At 34.3% G+C, this 16,072-nt stretch overlaps 3 protein-coding genes across 3 annotated transcripts; 2 read left to right on the top strand and 1 right to left on the bottom strand.

Moving 5' to 3' along the window:
* On the top strand, window positions 1–1,174 carry LOC132606388 (uncharacterized protein At5g39865). Its single transcript, XM_060319849.1, has one exon. The coding sequence runs from the start codon at window positions 281–283 to the stop codon at window positions 1,013–1,015; it is 735 nt and encodes a 244-aa protein (XP_060175832.1). The 5' UTR covers window positions 1–280; the 3' UTR covers window positions 1,016–1,174.
* Window positions 1,175–3,940: 2,766 nt separating this feature from the next.
* LOC132606384 (uncharacterized protein At5g39865-like) lies at window positions 3,941–5,139 on the top strand. Its single transcript, XM_060319842.1, has one exon. It carries the CDS (start codon window positions 4,113–4,115, stop codon window positions 4,800–4,802), a length of 690 nt encoding a protein of 229 aa, XP_060175825.1. The 5' UTR covers window positions 3,941–4,112; the 3' UTR covers window positions 4,803–5,139.
* Window positions 5,140–8,472: 3,333 nt separating this feature from the next.
* Window positions 8,473–14,276, bottom strand: LOC132626484 (basic leucine zipper 34-like). Its single transcript, XM_060341388.1, has 5 exons — window positions 14,145–14,276; window positions 13,848–14,027; window positions 12,905–12,995; window positions 10,981–11,107; window positions 8,473–8,915 (listed from the first exon to the last, which is right to left on the bottom strand). Exons 2-5 carry the CDS (start codon window positions 14,012–14,014, stop codon window positions 8,842–8,844), a joined length of 459 nt encoding a protein of 152 aa, XP_060197371.1. The 5' UTR covers window positions 14,015–14,027; window positions 14,145–14,276; the 3' UTR covers window positions 8,473–8,841.
* Window positions 14,277–16,072: the final 1,796 nt, after the last annotated feature.

Below are 16,072 nucleotides of genomic sequence, written 5' to 3'. Positions count from 1 at the left end.
TCTCTGTTTGGCACTGTCACCGCCTACCCACCCTGACACCTTCACCGCGTTCTCAATATCTTTCTTCTCTCTATATTCCCTTAACCCTCACGCCAAACCCCTTCACTCCTCTTATCATTTTTACTCTATATTTTTCTTCCATATTCGCCGATTCCAACACCACAGTCTCCCAATTTTGCTTTGAACCCACAACATACATCCTGCCAAAACAACACTGATAACACAAAACATACCCCAAAGTTCCAATTTACTCTTTCAAGTTCTCGATCTCTTCCAAACCATGTTGGTAACTCGACCCAAATCAAAGATTTGGCTTAACAAAAACAACAACAACTCCCCTAATTTCTCTTGTCCTTCTTTCAAAGACATCCAAACCCTTTTCTCAGACGATTCAAATAATAATTCCAACTCACCCATTCCCACTAAAAAACCCAACATATTCCACCGTGTCCGCCGTGTTAACGCTATCCTCCGTGCCCTAACAACCCGACCTGGACCTGGACCCGAATCAACCCGTAAATCTGAGCCGTTGATTCAAATCCCAGGAGCTGAGAAAAAGATAGTGATCTACTTCACTAGCTTAAGAGTAATTCGTTCTACATTCGATGATTGCAAGGCCGTTCGATCAATTCTTCGTAGCTTTCGTGTTTCAATCGACGAACGAGATGTGTCTATGGATGTTGGGTTTATGGAAGAACTGAAAAACATATTGGGTAAAAAGACGAAATTGTCCTTGCCAAGAGTTTTTATTGGAGGGAAGTACATTGGTGGGGCTGAGGAGATTCGTCAATTACATGAAGCTGGTGAGTTGAAGAAGTATGTTGAAGGGTTAATTCCAGCTGATTTTAGCACGTGTGAAGTGTGTGGGGGACATAGATTTGTACTATGTGATGAATGTAATGGAAGTCACAAGTGTTATAGTGAGAAAGGTGGATTTAGAACTTGTATGGGTTGTAATGAGAATGGTTTAATCAGGTGCCCTTCTTGTTATTTTGCACCAATTACACTGCTTTGATTTTGATTAGATTAGCTGAGATCTAATGACTATATTTTTAGGCTAGTCAGAAAAGTATAAGGTGAAAATGAAGGTGGAAAAACTTTATACACTTCATTTTCTTCTTCTTTTTTAAGTTTTCATTAGCTGTTTTTTTGTATGATTAATCTCTCTTTCTCTTCTTCTTTTTCGAGGGGAATGGTGCATTGGGTGTGTTTATATTTTAAGAAGGTTTTGGTTAGATGCAAAATGCTTGTTTTTTTTTTTTTTGGGGGGGGGGGGTGTTTTCATTTGACATAGTTCTGTAAGGTACTGAGTGAAATGTTACTAAAATGTAGGATGTTAACATGATATTAGGTATGATGTTGCACTTCGGGCAAATCTTATAAATTTGATTCTAACTTTTTTTTTTTTTTTTTGAGTTTGTTTAATTACAAATTTGTTGTGCTTGGCAAATTGTTACTGATCAGGATAACACTAGTTCTGTTTAACGTAATGTTAGTGCCTGGTGGCTTAGTGGTATGCATGATCTGTACATCTGTAATGAATTTGAGTTATATTCTAATCTATTTCTGATAGTTGGTTAGCATAAAGATAATTAACAATCAAATCTTTCACATTGCCTCATTTGGGTTGGCTAGAAATCTGGTTACTCAATATTGACTTTGCTTGTGACCTATTCTATTGAATTTGTTGGCAATTCTGGGGCAGGGCCACCCTTTCTGTATTGCCCTAGACCCCTGCCAAACTAGTATCTATTTGTTTTTTGCTTTTACAAAAAACAATGTTGCTCAGACCAGTTTGCGTAAGACTCAACTATTCTATCAGTTATTTGTTACCTTTAGCTAATACTTGTACAGAGTAACTCTGCTATCAAAGCTTAGGCAAATGAAAAGAATGCACCTAAAGTTGTTTTCTTCTGTTGGATTTGAATCATGTTCTCCATGATCTATTTGTATTAGTCTTGAGATATTTTGGTAACATTTTATATTGGGTTGTCTAACTAGCTTTGTAGTTTGAACTTACATAGTTACCTTCAATGCTGAAAAATTGAATGATATTCCTTCCCAACTATAGTACGTTTTCACGGGTTTGGCTAGTGGTCAATGAAGTGAATTAAGAACCATGAGATCTCAGATTCAATGCTTAGCGGTGGCAAAAAAAAGTTAGGTGATTTGTTATCATTTATCTAAGTCTTGGTGGATATAGTTATTTCGTACTTGGGGTGGTGATAGATAGAAGGTACCCCAAACACCATGATTATCAAAGGATAGGAAAGCTTTCTTGTCAGAGAATTATTGTGTCTCAAATGTTACAGATAAGACTGTATTTGTAGAATTATGCTTAAAGGAGAAACATATTGTTTACAGTGAAAGCACCTTTTTGAATGAAACTATTGACAGGTACATGCAAACTTGGGATAGGTAACTAAATTGATGGCTGTCTTTCATTGTCGCAAATGAAATTCTTGTAATTGAAGAAGTGTAAGCACTGGCCGGGATCGCAATTGACTGAAAACATTGAGATACTCTACCTAATTATTTTGCCCTTCACCTGGAAAAGTGTGAAATTACCAACTGGCAACCGCTAAGCATCACCAGCATTTTTATTTAAATACTCGCAATAGTTTAAATAGCTGGCAGACAAATTGCAAATCACGAATGAGAAGTTGAAGCTTCAGGAATAGTTGAGGTGCCTGTAAATTTTCTCAATATCATTGTCACCTCTTAGTTGTTTAACCACTTTTTTTCAATAAGTATATGTCACGCACCATTAACTTGAAAAAAAAGGCACACTAACAACGTCTTTGCCGCCTTACTAGCAGCTCACTCTGCTGACCACCTTCTCTAACCCTTTTTTGCCATTAGCCAAACACCTCTAAATCGCAGAAACCTTTCATTCGCTGAACATAGACAAAATGTAAAACATCATTAAGGCCTTCCTGTCACCAGAACTCCACCGGCGACAACAACCATAAACACTCTGGGTGGGATAAAAAAGACAAGACAAATGTCAGGAATGACTCATCTTGGTTAACGAGCATCATCTACCAAATTGTGGATATTTCATTTGTAAGCGTGCATATGTTTCCTTATCAAATTTCTACCAAAGATTTCAGTAGCACAAAATTTGTAATTTTGTATCATTCTTTTATAGTTTTAAATCAATTGTCCCTGTCATTGAGGATATGCGTAACAAATGGTCGTTCTTTTTAAAAATAATAATGATAATAAAAAGAATTACGAATAAATGGGGTTCGGGAAAGAACACAAACACAGGGAGGTTGGAGAAAAGCACAAAATAGAGAAGACCAAAGGGAGATGTATTAATTCCACCTTTGTTGGAACTTCAAAGTGTAATCACTGACATTGAAGATAGGAAGCAACAAGATACGTGTACAACCAAATAAAAAAAAAAGAGATGAGATGAGCAAGTCGAAATAAAGAGGGAGGAGGAATGTGGTGTATGGCGAGGCAAGTTCTGTTATTTTATTAGAGAAAACGAAAGGAGAGGGGTCTAGGGAAGAGGATGATGCAAGGATAGGAGGTTTTGGCGGTGATCACGAAAGGGACAATATGTTCTTTTAACAATTAATAAAAAATTTAACACATGTCACTTAAACAAGCAATTGAGGTAAATAACTTTAGGGTTAAAATTCATCTTTTTGTTAACTATGTGCGCCTTTTGTCGCCAACTAAATTCGAGGGCTAGCTCCGAGAGTGAAACAATGTATTATGTTTATGTAGCGTTCGTACAAAAATACTCTATTGTGATACAATTAGTTCAAATTCTTTTGCGAATGCTTTGAGATATATTTTTCTTGTAGCAGCTACCGTTTAGAAGTTTGCGCTTCTACAATTTTTGGCCCCATATTCTAATAACGGTAAAAAGACACGTTAAGTAAATACTTGGTAGGTAAAGTTTCACTTAGAAAGAAGAGTGTCAAAGGATTATTTACAAGTTAAGAGAGGCAAAATATGTAATAAGCCTAAAATCGAAAAATTAGAAGGGAAGCGTTTGATGGATGAGGACCGGGTCGAACAGTATTTTTTTTAATTAAAAGCATTTCTAGGAAGTCCTTTGGCTGATCACATCATTGTTTCGATTTTCTGAAATCATGTTGCTAACTCGAACCAAATCAATTCACAATAACAATTCCCCCAATTTCTCTTGCTCATCCTTCAAAGATATTCATACCCTTTTCTCCGACGATCCAAATTACAACTCCTCACCCATTTCCACCACCAAAAAACCCAATATATTCCACCGTGTCCGCCGCGTTAACGCTGTCCTCCGTGCCTTCTCAACCCGACCCGCACCCAAACCCGAATTGATCCAAATCCCAGGCGCTGAGAAAAAGATAGTGATTTACTTCACAAGCCTGAGAGTAATCCGTTCTACATTCGATGATTGCAAAGCCGTTCGATCAATTCTGTCTAGTTTCCGCGTTTCGATGGACGAACGAGATGTATCCATGGACGCTGGGTTCATGGAAGAGCTAAAGACAACATTGGGTGAAAAGACGAAATTGTCCTTGCCGAGAGTTTTTATAGGAGGCATGTACGTTGGTGGGGCTGAGGAGATTATTCAGTTACATGAAGCTGGTGAATTGAAGAAGTACGTTGAAGGGTTGACTCCGGCGAATTTAAGCACGTGTGAAGTGTGTGGCGGAAATAGATTTATTCTGTGCGACGCGTGCAGTGGAAGCCACAAGTGTTATAGCGAAAAAAATGGATTCAGGACTTGCACGGCTTGTAATGAGAATGGTTTAATCAGGTGCCCTTCTTGTTACTATGCAACATGCTGAATGTAGTAGCACTTATAAGTATAATTAGGCTAGTCAGATAGTATTAGCTGAAAATTTTAGTATTTCATTTTCTTTGTCAAATTTCCATTGGCAGTTTCTAATATTAATCTGATTGGTGCATTGGGGTGTGTTTATAAGCTAAGAAGGCAGTTTGGTTAAGTTGCAAAATGTTCACATCAATATGCTCTCTTTAGTTGATTTTCTTTTTGACATAGTTCGGTAAAGTACTGAGTGAAATATGTTTTGTTACTACTATGTAGGTTAATACATGCTAATTAGCTTTGAATTGTGTTGTTGAACTTGGGGATATCTTATACTAATTGATTCCACTTTTTTTGTTTTGGTTGTACTTATCTTTTATATATGATATCTCTGTTTAATAATTGTTAGTGCCTGAGCTTAGTCGTATGCATGATCTTAATTCTCAGAGATCCCTAATTGGTACAATGTGCCACTTTTTTTGTTTTGGTTGTGCTTATCTTTTATATATGATATCTCTGTTTAATAATTGTTAGTGCCTGAGCTTAGTCGTATGCATGATCTTAATTCTCAGAGATCCCTAATTGGTACAATGTGATGAAGTTAAGTTCTTATGAAATCTCTTTTAGAAAGCTGGTTAGCATAAAGCATTAAAGATGTTCATAAGAATCTTGCTCATTGACTCATTTAGATTGGCTTGAATTTTGGTTCTTGATATAGATTTTGCTTGTGGCCTATCTATGATTGTGTTAGCAGAAATGTTAGGTCTGGGAAGCGCCAACCTCCTTTTATAGTCCAATACCTCTTCTACTCTGGAGAATTCAAAATTTAGACATTGTGTGTTCCAAGTTGAGAGAATGAGTTCTTAATTTATATTTAACTCTATCTGTACTTATTTTCACACACACACACACACACACAGAGACAGATATATATATATATATATATATATATATATGAGAGAGAGAGAAAGAGAGATCAACCCCGGAACACTTGGTTTTGCTGAACCCTCGAGCCAATTGTTGGATTTTTCCTTTTGCACTATCTATTTGGGAGCTGACTGGTTACAAGGATCATATAGTTTGAGAGCTGGATCGAGTTTTAAAGCGTGGTTATGGCAGAATGTGCCCTACCCCACGAAGGAGAGGAACCTTAAATTTAAGGAACTTAGGTCAAATTACGCTCTTTCAGCTGGTTTAGTATAGTAGTGGTTTCAAATCAATGCAAGCCAATGGAAACCCTTCCTTGGGGACAATCGATGCGACTGAGACATGAATGTAAAGCAAGTGTTTGGGAAGTTGGCCCGACATATTTTGGTAACATTTTGATATTGGATGGCGTAACAAGCCTGGACTTACCTTCATTGGTTAATCTTAAGGTTGGATGATCTTCCTTCCAAACTCTACACAGTTTAGTTAAGGCTTAGAGCAAGAGCCAAGGTAAGCTTTCTAGTCTGAGAGTTGTGGTTTCTCCCTTGTTGCAGTAATAACTATATTTGTAGAATTATGCTTCAAGGAGGAACACATTGTTCATAGTGAAAGCATCTTTTGAAAGAATATACTAACAGGTCATGTTCAAACTTAGGGAAGTTAACTAAACTGCTGGCTGTCTTTCATTGTCACAAATGAAAATCTTACGATGGAAGAGTAAGCGTTGGCCAAGATCAATATTGACCTAAAACATTGAGACTACCTAATCATTTATGAAGCTTTCCTTGCCTTCACTTGGAAAAGAGTAAAATAATACTAACTGCTTATTATCACCTACTTTTTCATTTAAATTCTTGCAATAGTTTAAATAGCTGGCAGGCAAAGAAGTAGACTTTTGGACAATATTATATATTTGGTTGAAATTGAAAGAAGATTTTTTAAACTCAAGTGGAAAAAAAAAAGGTTTTTGAAGGTTTAATGAATTAGAAGTTAAGTGTTTGGTAGAAGGGGATGGGGTTCAAGTTAAGATAGTATTAAAAGTTTTTTCTAGGAATATGGATATTGAAAGAGAGAATTAATACACCTGAGACCTATTTCTTTAAGGATCCAAGTGCAAATCTGGGTGGGTTAATTCAATTTATCTTTGATGCCCCATTAGCTGCCATAAGCTATATTGGTAAATAGCAGACATTCTATAGGGTTATCTGTATTCTTTGCTCATTATTTGGATATTGAGGTAAAGTAAAAATTTACATGTATTTGGTATTGCACCAAACAATTTGACTTTACAGTTGAAAATTATAGTGTAAAGTGTGTGTATGGAAGATATATATGTTTTACATTTGTCGATTTGATATAAACACCGGGTGTGGTCAGTATATATCAAATGCAATGAGGCTCGTGGGTTTTGGGTTCAAGAAAGAGCTGTCTACATTAATTATACTCCCTCCGTTCCATATTACTTGGCCACTTTTTCTTTTGTACGCCTCTTAAGAAATCATAAATAAAAGATATATTTTACTACCTTAACCCTGTCTCTCTCCAATAAATATATTCTAATCAATATTGATTATTTTCAAGAACATTTAATACTAAGGGTAAGATGAGAAATATTTAATTAATTTTATCTTGGTTTTGTAAATGAACAAATAATTTGGTACATATATTTTTAGTAATGTGGTCAAGTAATATGGGACGGAGAGAGTACTGAACAATTTCCTCTTCATTTGGATTACTACTACTTATCTTTATTGATGACTGGAAGAAAAAACTTTTAGCCGCATTAACCGTCCTTTATCTTAATGATCTTTGATGTTGTAGCGGCTTAACCGTAGCGTTGCGCCGTAGTTCGGTGTGGCATTAATAGTGTAGCATGGGGTATATTTGAAAATGGTGCTGTAATAAATTAGATGAATTAAATTTATATGGTACTTTAATTGCTTATAACAAATCAAATGTGAAGATTCTTTACACCAACGATTGTATCCATAATTTAGCTTTCTGTTATAATATGATACGTAACCATTAAAAGCTAAAAATTGTATAAATTCTGCAAAGTAGTAACAGTGATTTGTCAAATTTTGTCAAAATACGCATACTCTACTACTACAATTTATACAACATGTTGGTCAGATGCGGAGCTTCCATGTTAATTTATATACACGTGGATCAAATTAGTGGCAATAGAAAATTTAGTTTTATAAAGAAATTATTACTTATAAATGTTAAAATTTGATTAAATTCGGATATTTGAACTTTTAGAAGTTGTGAAATTCACGTACACGAATATTGTTAAAGAAATGACATCAAATATTTAGAACGCTAAAAGTGAAAAGGTCGTGATATTAATTGGAACAGATTAATTACGAGACTCGTTTTGGTGGTCACGTTATAAGATTAGGCAATATGTTTGATTATCTATATGCCATTCGACAAGATAGCAAGTAGCATGTGGTGTCTTTTTCTTTTCACTTCTTTTTGAAAAGAAGCAAACTTTGGTTGCCTTTAGTGCTACATACATATTTCATGCGCTTCCTCCCAATGACGCGTGTCCAAAATGTGCATGGTCCAGTTTTTAGTTGCACGGCTTAAACTAGGAATACGATTTGTTTGTTCATGTGGGGCTGACAAAAGGACAAATGGACTGAATTTAAATGGGTTAAAATGAGATGATTTCCTAAATGGATTATTGTCCATTTTTTCCTAAAAGTTAGTTAAGCTAGAATATGTTTGTCAAGATGGGTTACATAACATATCATACATAAAAAATAAAAAATTACGCCTATTTAAAAATCTTGACATGGATTTTCATAACATTTTCAAACACTAGGAATGAAAATTCGATACTTCTAAATTGCATAATGAAAATACATAACCTCAACCCCCGGCCTCCGCCCCACACACAACAACACCCCCATCACATAAAAGGAAAAAAAAAAAAAGGAATAATCCCACAAAGTACATAATATTACTTGTTCATAATTGGTTCACATCTTAGTCATTCTTGGGTGGGTAAAAGTTCATGGCATCCAAGTTGAGACACTGGTCTATGCCTTGCTCCATGTCTATCACTCCATCCGATTCTGACTCGTAAGAATTGGAACCTTGTAATCACCAACAAATGAATAGGACTATGATTTTCTTTTCAAAGCCTTTTCAAGTTCCTTAAGCCTCCTCAATTCAAGTTTCATCTCTTCCATTTGCTCTGCAACCAAGAAGTGATCAGAGACGAAATTAGGATATAAAGTTTATGAGTTATGAATTTTATTCGTTGTTGGGTTTTAAATTAATAATCTATACATATGTAATGAACTTTCAAGACAAATACAGAATTTGAACCAAAATTACTAGGTTCGGCTGAACCCATAGTTGACCCTCTAAAGCGCCCCGACAAAACACTCCTTGTTACTTTGGGTAAACTTCACACAAAAAAATGTGTTTTTGGTTCGTTTGGTTGATTATATTAATATAATTAATCTCAACTTAGAATTCCACATAAATAATACAGTATTTAATCAGCACATAAATAAAGAATTTAAGTTTTATACACTATTAATGTAAATAATTTTTTTATATCAACAGGTTATTCAAGTAATATCTGTTAATACCCGTAATGCACAACAGTGATCAGCATACCAGTGTGTGTTTGTTAATCAAAAACCAGAAACATAAAATATACAACAGAAATTTAGAAGGAGTAGAAAAATTATTCCGAGCCCACAAGTTGCTTTGTGTGTCCTTAAGGAATTATAACCCCCTCACTGTTGCCAAAGGAAATGGATTACTTCCTCCCAGGATAGAACGGAAGAACGTTTCTGTAGTAGCGGCAAAACAGACCACGGAACTCCGGCGAACTCAAATAAACGGAGCAAATCACAGGAAACTCACAGTTTAATAGTTTGTAAAACAATGCACTGAAATGTGAAAAGAAGAAGTTGAGAATTTTAATTGCTGGAAGTCAGAATTTCGTTCAGTGTAAAATGAGTGGAATTTATTAAATAATATCAAATTAGCGGAAATGATATTAAATAATATCCGATATGAAAATTAAATCCAATCAATCAGATCATTTGACCAAATTCAAATCCGAGCCGAGCGACGACGACGGCGCGAGGGGAGTCCCTCTTCTCAACCCTTTATGAGCTAGAGAATATGTTTTGATATATAAACACACAACTCTCTTTTTCCACTACCAATGTGGTACAAAGTGCTCTTTCTAAAAGGAACTTTGGTCAAATTTTCAATTTTCCCTCCATTTCTCATTCACACCAACGAAGCTTGGGTTTAAAATCCTAACAATATATATAAAACTAAAAGAAAGTCTTCTTAAAATGTGAGATTAGATATTTTGAAATAAATATAGGGAAAAGGGTCAAGTATACCCCTTTATTTCAATATATTGGTTAAATTTGTCCTCCGTCAGTCAAAGTAGTCAAATATACCCCTCTGTTAGCCAAAGTATACACATGTGCCCCTTGAATGGATGAAAACCCCAAATCAACCAAAATTGCCGGCTCTGGAGCAAGCAACGGTGAGGGAGAGGAGATGGGGTCGCGGGTCGGGTTATAAGAGACAGGTCGGATAATTTTAATTGAAATTGAGTAATTTTGGTTGATTTGGAATTTTCATCCATTCAAGGGGTACATGTGTATACTTTGGCTAACAGAGGGGTATATTTGACTACTTTGACTAACGGAGGACAAATTTAACTAATAAACTAAAGTAGAGGGGTATATTTGACCATTTTCCCTAAAATATATTATTAACTATTACAAGTAAAGATGACCTAATGATAAAAATTTATTTATACTTACGCTATCTATTACTTAAACTCTAAAAATTAAAAATGAGAACTGCATAATTAATGCAATATTTGCCACGTAAGCCATAAAAGAAAAAAAAAATTCAACATAGCTGATGCAACATCTCATTTACGATATGAAGTAATTTCTCCATTAGGTTAAGGGAGAATACATGTACTATTATTTTATGCGGATAATTAGAAAGTAAAATGAGAATACATGTAGTGGTAGCAATATGTTAATAAACTATTTACATAAAAGAAAAGCTTTTAAAGTAAGTAATCTCTACGTAACAATCTCATCATTATTATTTACCTTAAATAATAATTTAATTATTATTAATCACCGTATAATAATTTTAATAGTTTTATTTAAATACCACTTGAATAATCTCTACAATAAAGTATCCGCATAAGTAGAAAGTGAAAAATAAAATATATTTTTGTGGGTCAGGACACACACACGTACCAGTGCGTAGTTCATATATGTTGGTACTGATATCCAACTGTTCTTGCAACATTTTTGCCTCCAGCCTCAACATCTTATTTCTGCCTTTCACATTTTCCATTTCTGGTGTCATGATAGCTAACTTATCCTGCACCAACACATATATGAAACAACATATTAGCGCTAATTGAGACAAATGCACCTCAAGGGAATCGTGTCATTCAACATCGCTTCGTCGATTTTTTATTTATTTATTTGTGCAACATAAGATAGAAAAAAAGATTCTATATAATTAGGTACGCTTAATCTAGCAGTTAATTTGAATTTATGTCCAAGCAAGATCACATGTTCAAATTTGTGCACTAAATTTCTCATTTAACAAATGAGTTCTGAAACGACATCATTTAAATTCAGACTCTTTCTTTCTTAGAAAATTATAATCTTAGAATGTGAGTTTGAACCCGTAACATCGAACCAACCGTTAAATCTGCGTGATCACTTAAACTAAAAAGTGTATGTAGTTAACTTGTGTCATCATAAACGATTTAATTTATGCCCAAAGTACTATTAGAATACTAGATTAGAAAATTTGGATTTGTCAAAAACGATTATATATTTATGTATTTGATCGAGTAGCAATGTATATGATCAAGAATAATTATATACTGATGTATTTGAGTAGTAATTTATATTATTCGATTTGTTACTGTGATTGAATTATTTGTCTACTTCATCTACTTCATTCAATGTTGGAATAGTCTAAAAAACAATTGGGCACGCCATTGAGTTCTACCATGCTCATAAACAAAATGCGACAGCCCCTTAAGGTTGTCACTATTTTTTATTTTGGACACCTAAACTGAGTCATGTACCTATAAAACACTTTAATCTCAGTAAATGTGTGTCTATTGAGCACACATTTAACAATCTCAAAAAAAATATAGCGCGTGCTTTTTAATCATATCTGATGTAATGAGTGAATGACACGTGACAACTTAAAAAAAGACTCATTCTAGACTAAGAGGGTGTTTGGATTGACTTATTTTAAGTGCTTATTAACTCTTAAGCCCTTTTTTACTTTTTGTGATGTTTGATAAAGATAAAAGTATTTTTAAGTACTTACTTTTAAGCTAAAAAAGTTCAAAAATAAGTCAAAAGTAAAAAATTGGGTATTACCAACTTATGACTTTAGCTTTTAACTTATAAGTTACTTTTAAAAAGTCAATTTAAACACCCTCTAATTCTCCCCTCTCCCGAATTCGTCTTCCTATTTATCTTTGTACTTCTTCTTCTTCTTCTTCTTCTTCTTATTGAATCTATAGTTTGAATATCTAATCTATTGAGTAGAATATAGCTGGTGTTTGGCGATCTAAAGTAAAAATAATCCTCTCCATAGTAGTTGATATAAAGAGAAAGCTATTTGAAATCTAATAATGATCCTCTAACTTGTGTTGAAATACTTGTATTTTTGCTTACCAGTAATTTCGGACTATGGTAGCTGTGAAGGAAATTATGCTAGTGACCATTATAGCATATACGAGCTGATGATGTTTTGATACTGAATTTGCAATAAACAAATCCGATTTAAACAATAGATTTAAGAGAGAAATAAAAATTAAAGGCCTAAAAAATTGAGGAGATCTAGTCGCGTGATATTATGGAGAGAAAAAGGAATATGGGAGAGTAAGCCAGCGCAAAAGAGTCATTTCACACGCAATTGTGCCATATCAGCAATTTGTGTTCAATAAACACATATTAACTGAGGTTAAAGTGTCTAATAGGTACATGCCTTAGTTGAAGTGTCTAAATGAAAAATAGTAACAACAAAATAGTTACTTTTTAAAAAAAAAAAAAAACCCTGAATATATAGTGTTTACAAACCAACCAAGAAAAAATATAACTGAATCAAAAATCGTTCGAACAAAATGAATCATCTATGTATTACCTCGAGATCTTTCACCTTCTTTTCCAATTCAACAATGTATTCATTCCTCTTAATATAGGTTCTTTGCGCAGACAATCGATTCGATATAATCCTAATAAAAGTCACAATTCAAAAATAATAATAATTTATCTAGCCTTAACACATACAGCCTTATAAAAAGAAAGGAAAATATTGTTTATCATACAACTAAAAAAATATGAATTTCTGATGGAATTTTCTGGTGACTCCGTTGTAACTTGGATTGTTGAAAATGTTTTCGATCTGGTGAAATTTTCATCGAAAATTTCAAATGTCAGGCAAAAAATCACATTTTTCTTTAGTACTAGTCAATGAAAAAAGAATTATATAGTCTTAACATTTACAACCTTGTAAAAACAAAACACTATTTATCATACAACTAAAAAAGCTGGAATTTCTGATGGAACCCGTTTAAAATTGGCTTGTTGAAAACGTTTCCGATACGATAGATTTTTCATCTGAAATTCCAAACGTAAGCTAGAAATTCATTTTTTTTTATAGTGTCACTGAAAAAATAATAATCTAGTCTTAACATATACAACCTTATAAAAACAAAATAATATTTACCGCACAACCAAAAAAAGTACGAATTCTGATGGAATCCGTTAAAAAGTGGCTTGTTGAAAACATTTTGGGTGGACTTTTCATCGGAAATTTGAAGTGTCAGTCAGAAATTCACATTTATTTAAGTAGCGTCAACGAAAAAACTATTGTATATCTAATCTTACCATATAAAACTTTATAAAAACAAAGGAAAATAAGTATTATTTACCACACAACTAGAAAAAAAATGAATTTCTGATCGAATCCATTGAAAATTGGCTTGTTGAAAACGATTCCGATGAACTTTTATCAAAAATTCCAAACGTCATTCAGAAATTCACATTTTTTAAGTTGATTTAATGAAAAAATAATTATATATAACCTTCTGAGCTTCTTCAAATCCATGTCGGGGTCAACATAACCATGCTTCAATTCAAAATCGATTGCTTCATCAAGGCTTAGGACCTTATTACTTGGTTCCTCTGGATCTGCTGGACTTTTAAGGGACAAATCCAAATTAGGCTCCAGTCTTTTTCTTTTTTCAGCCATTTTCTTGAATCACCTGTGGAACGATGGATAAATAAAAACCCACAAGGAAAGAAAAATAATTAGCAGAAAAAGAAAGAAAATTGATTAAGAAAGCGAATTATACATGAAGTGCCTGAACTAATAATAATACCTCTAGTTAAAGAGATGTTTCTTTAGATTATGTGTGAGGTTACAAAGCTATAGAGTTGTCTTTATATAGAGAATTTTCACTTGGGCAGCCCGTCATGCAGTAAAATCAGATTTCATATAAATTGTAGGATTAAGTCATCCGCGGCCCCTTAAAGTTGTCCACTGCCTCCACTTAGACACCTCAAATCAGACATGTATTTATTGAACACCTCTACTACTCCGAATTCGAACCATTGAGATACTTTTTCTTGACATGACTAATTGGGTATTTTCCACTCTCCTTGAGCGCATCTAAGAACTGAAAAATGGTTAATTCATACGCTTTTTTCCCCTTTTATCCTTCCTTTTCTTTTGCTTGACAATAATATTTACTCTAAAATTAGAAAAGTTTCAAAAAAATATTTGAATGGAAAACTCTGCCTGATAAGGGAGAGTTTTGCATTAAGGCAAAAAGTTTTTTTTTTTTTTTCACTCAGTTGGAATTTTGCAAAACTCTGTCTGAAGGCTTAATTTTGGCCCGAATAGGCCTAACTTTGCTACAAAACTCTGACTTGCGAAATTGTCTTTTTTTTTTTTTTTTACTGAGCCGGAGTTTGAACCCCAAACCTCACGGTATTAGGTGAAGGCCAAAAGTTAAAGACCACCAATTTGAGGGACAAAAATTAAAGACTAGTGCATTTGAAGGTCAATCCGCACAAAAAAATGTTGATAATTTGAATAAAGTGAAGTGTCACACAAAGAACATTAATGTCTGGGCTGGGTAAACTAATTGATTGGGCCGGCCGTAATGATCTCAACAACAGGCCTACGATCCAGCAAGTTGATTGTTGAATTCGCTATGACTGCTATACCGAATGTTTTCCGGTTGACTTTTCCAAGACAATTATTTAGTAAACGTCTTTTTATTTTTCTTGCGACTTATGATCATTTTTTACCACGGTTTAAATATCCTTTTTGAGAAAATTGAATATGTTAGTCCACAGTAAAGATTTTGAGAACTTCTACAAACGTTAGGCGAAAGTCTAATCTCTAATGTATTGTCTGTAAGATCGAGCAAACATTAGACTTGAGCCTAACTTGTCTAGAAGAGTAATTTTTAAAGGTTGTATTTGCACAACCTTCTGGAATATAGGAAAAATCTAAATAGTGACCTAAAAAAAAAGTGCTCTCACGAGTTATGTGTGATGTGTCTGACCAAGCTTCAGCTTTTGTTTTGTTTCATTATGGTTTCTCTCTGTTTTATTCACTTCAATTCTTACGTACCAACAGATTTCTGTTTCACACTACATTATTAGTAATACGCTTCAAAGAGAAATGGGGAGAGTAAATTAAACTACTCATACTGAATCGAGATTTTATCGGTACGTTCGGATTTGTGCTACTATGAGAAATATTGAGTATCGTGCGCCTAGTTTTCTTCTTGGTTTTTATGTGGAGGTTCCATCAACAAGCCAGTCCATATCTAATGGCGACGACTCAATCATTTCGAATAGCTCATGTTTGCTGATAATTGTTGCAGCCGTGTTATTTTTTATGTTATGCGTCACTGCTCTGAGGGAAATCTTGCTTTGTATTTTACGATACAACGCGAGATTTCTATTCGAGTCCACAGAAGCTACGGCCACGCGTTTGGCTTCGAAAGGACTGGACAAAGATGAGTTGAAAAAGATCCCAGTTATGGTTTATGAGCCAGAACTGAAAGTTTCAGTCATAAATGAGTGTCCAATATGCCTTGGAGAATTAGAGCAAGGAGAGAAATTGAGGATTTTGCCAAGATGTAATCATAATTTTCATGTTAAGTGCATCGACGAATGGTTTTTGTCTCAATCTTCGCGTCCAATCTGCTGGCAGCCTACAACGTAACCACAAAGCTCTCCAATGGGAGAAGGGCGCTTTTTTAGTGCTCAAAGACAGATTCAGGATTTAAAG

This window comes from Lycium barbarum, chromosome 1 (assembly GCF_019175385.1).
Source record: "Lycium barbarum isolate Lr01 chromosome 1, ASM1917538v2, whole genome shotgun sequence".
Classification (NCBI taxonomy): domain Eukaryota; kingdom Viridiplantae; phylum Streptophyta; class Magnoliopsida; order Solanales; family Solanaceae; genus Lycium; species Lycium barbarum.
The sequence above is the reverse complement of the archived record's forward strand: the minus strand, read 5'-3'. Positions and strand labels throughout refer to the sequence as shown.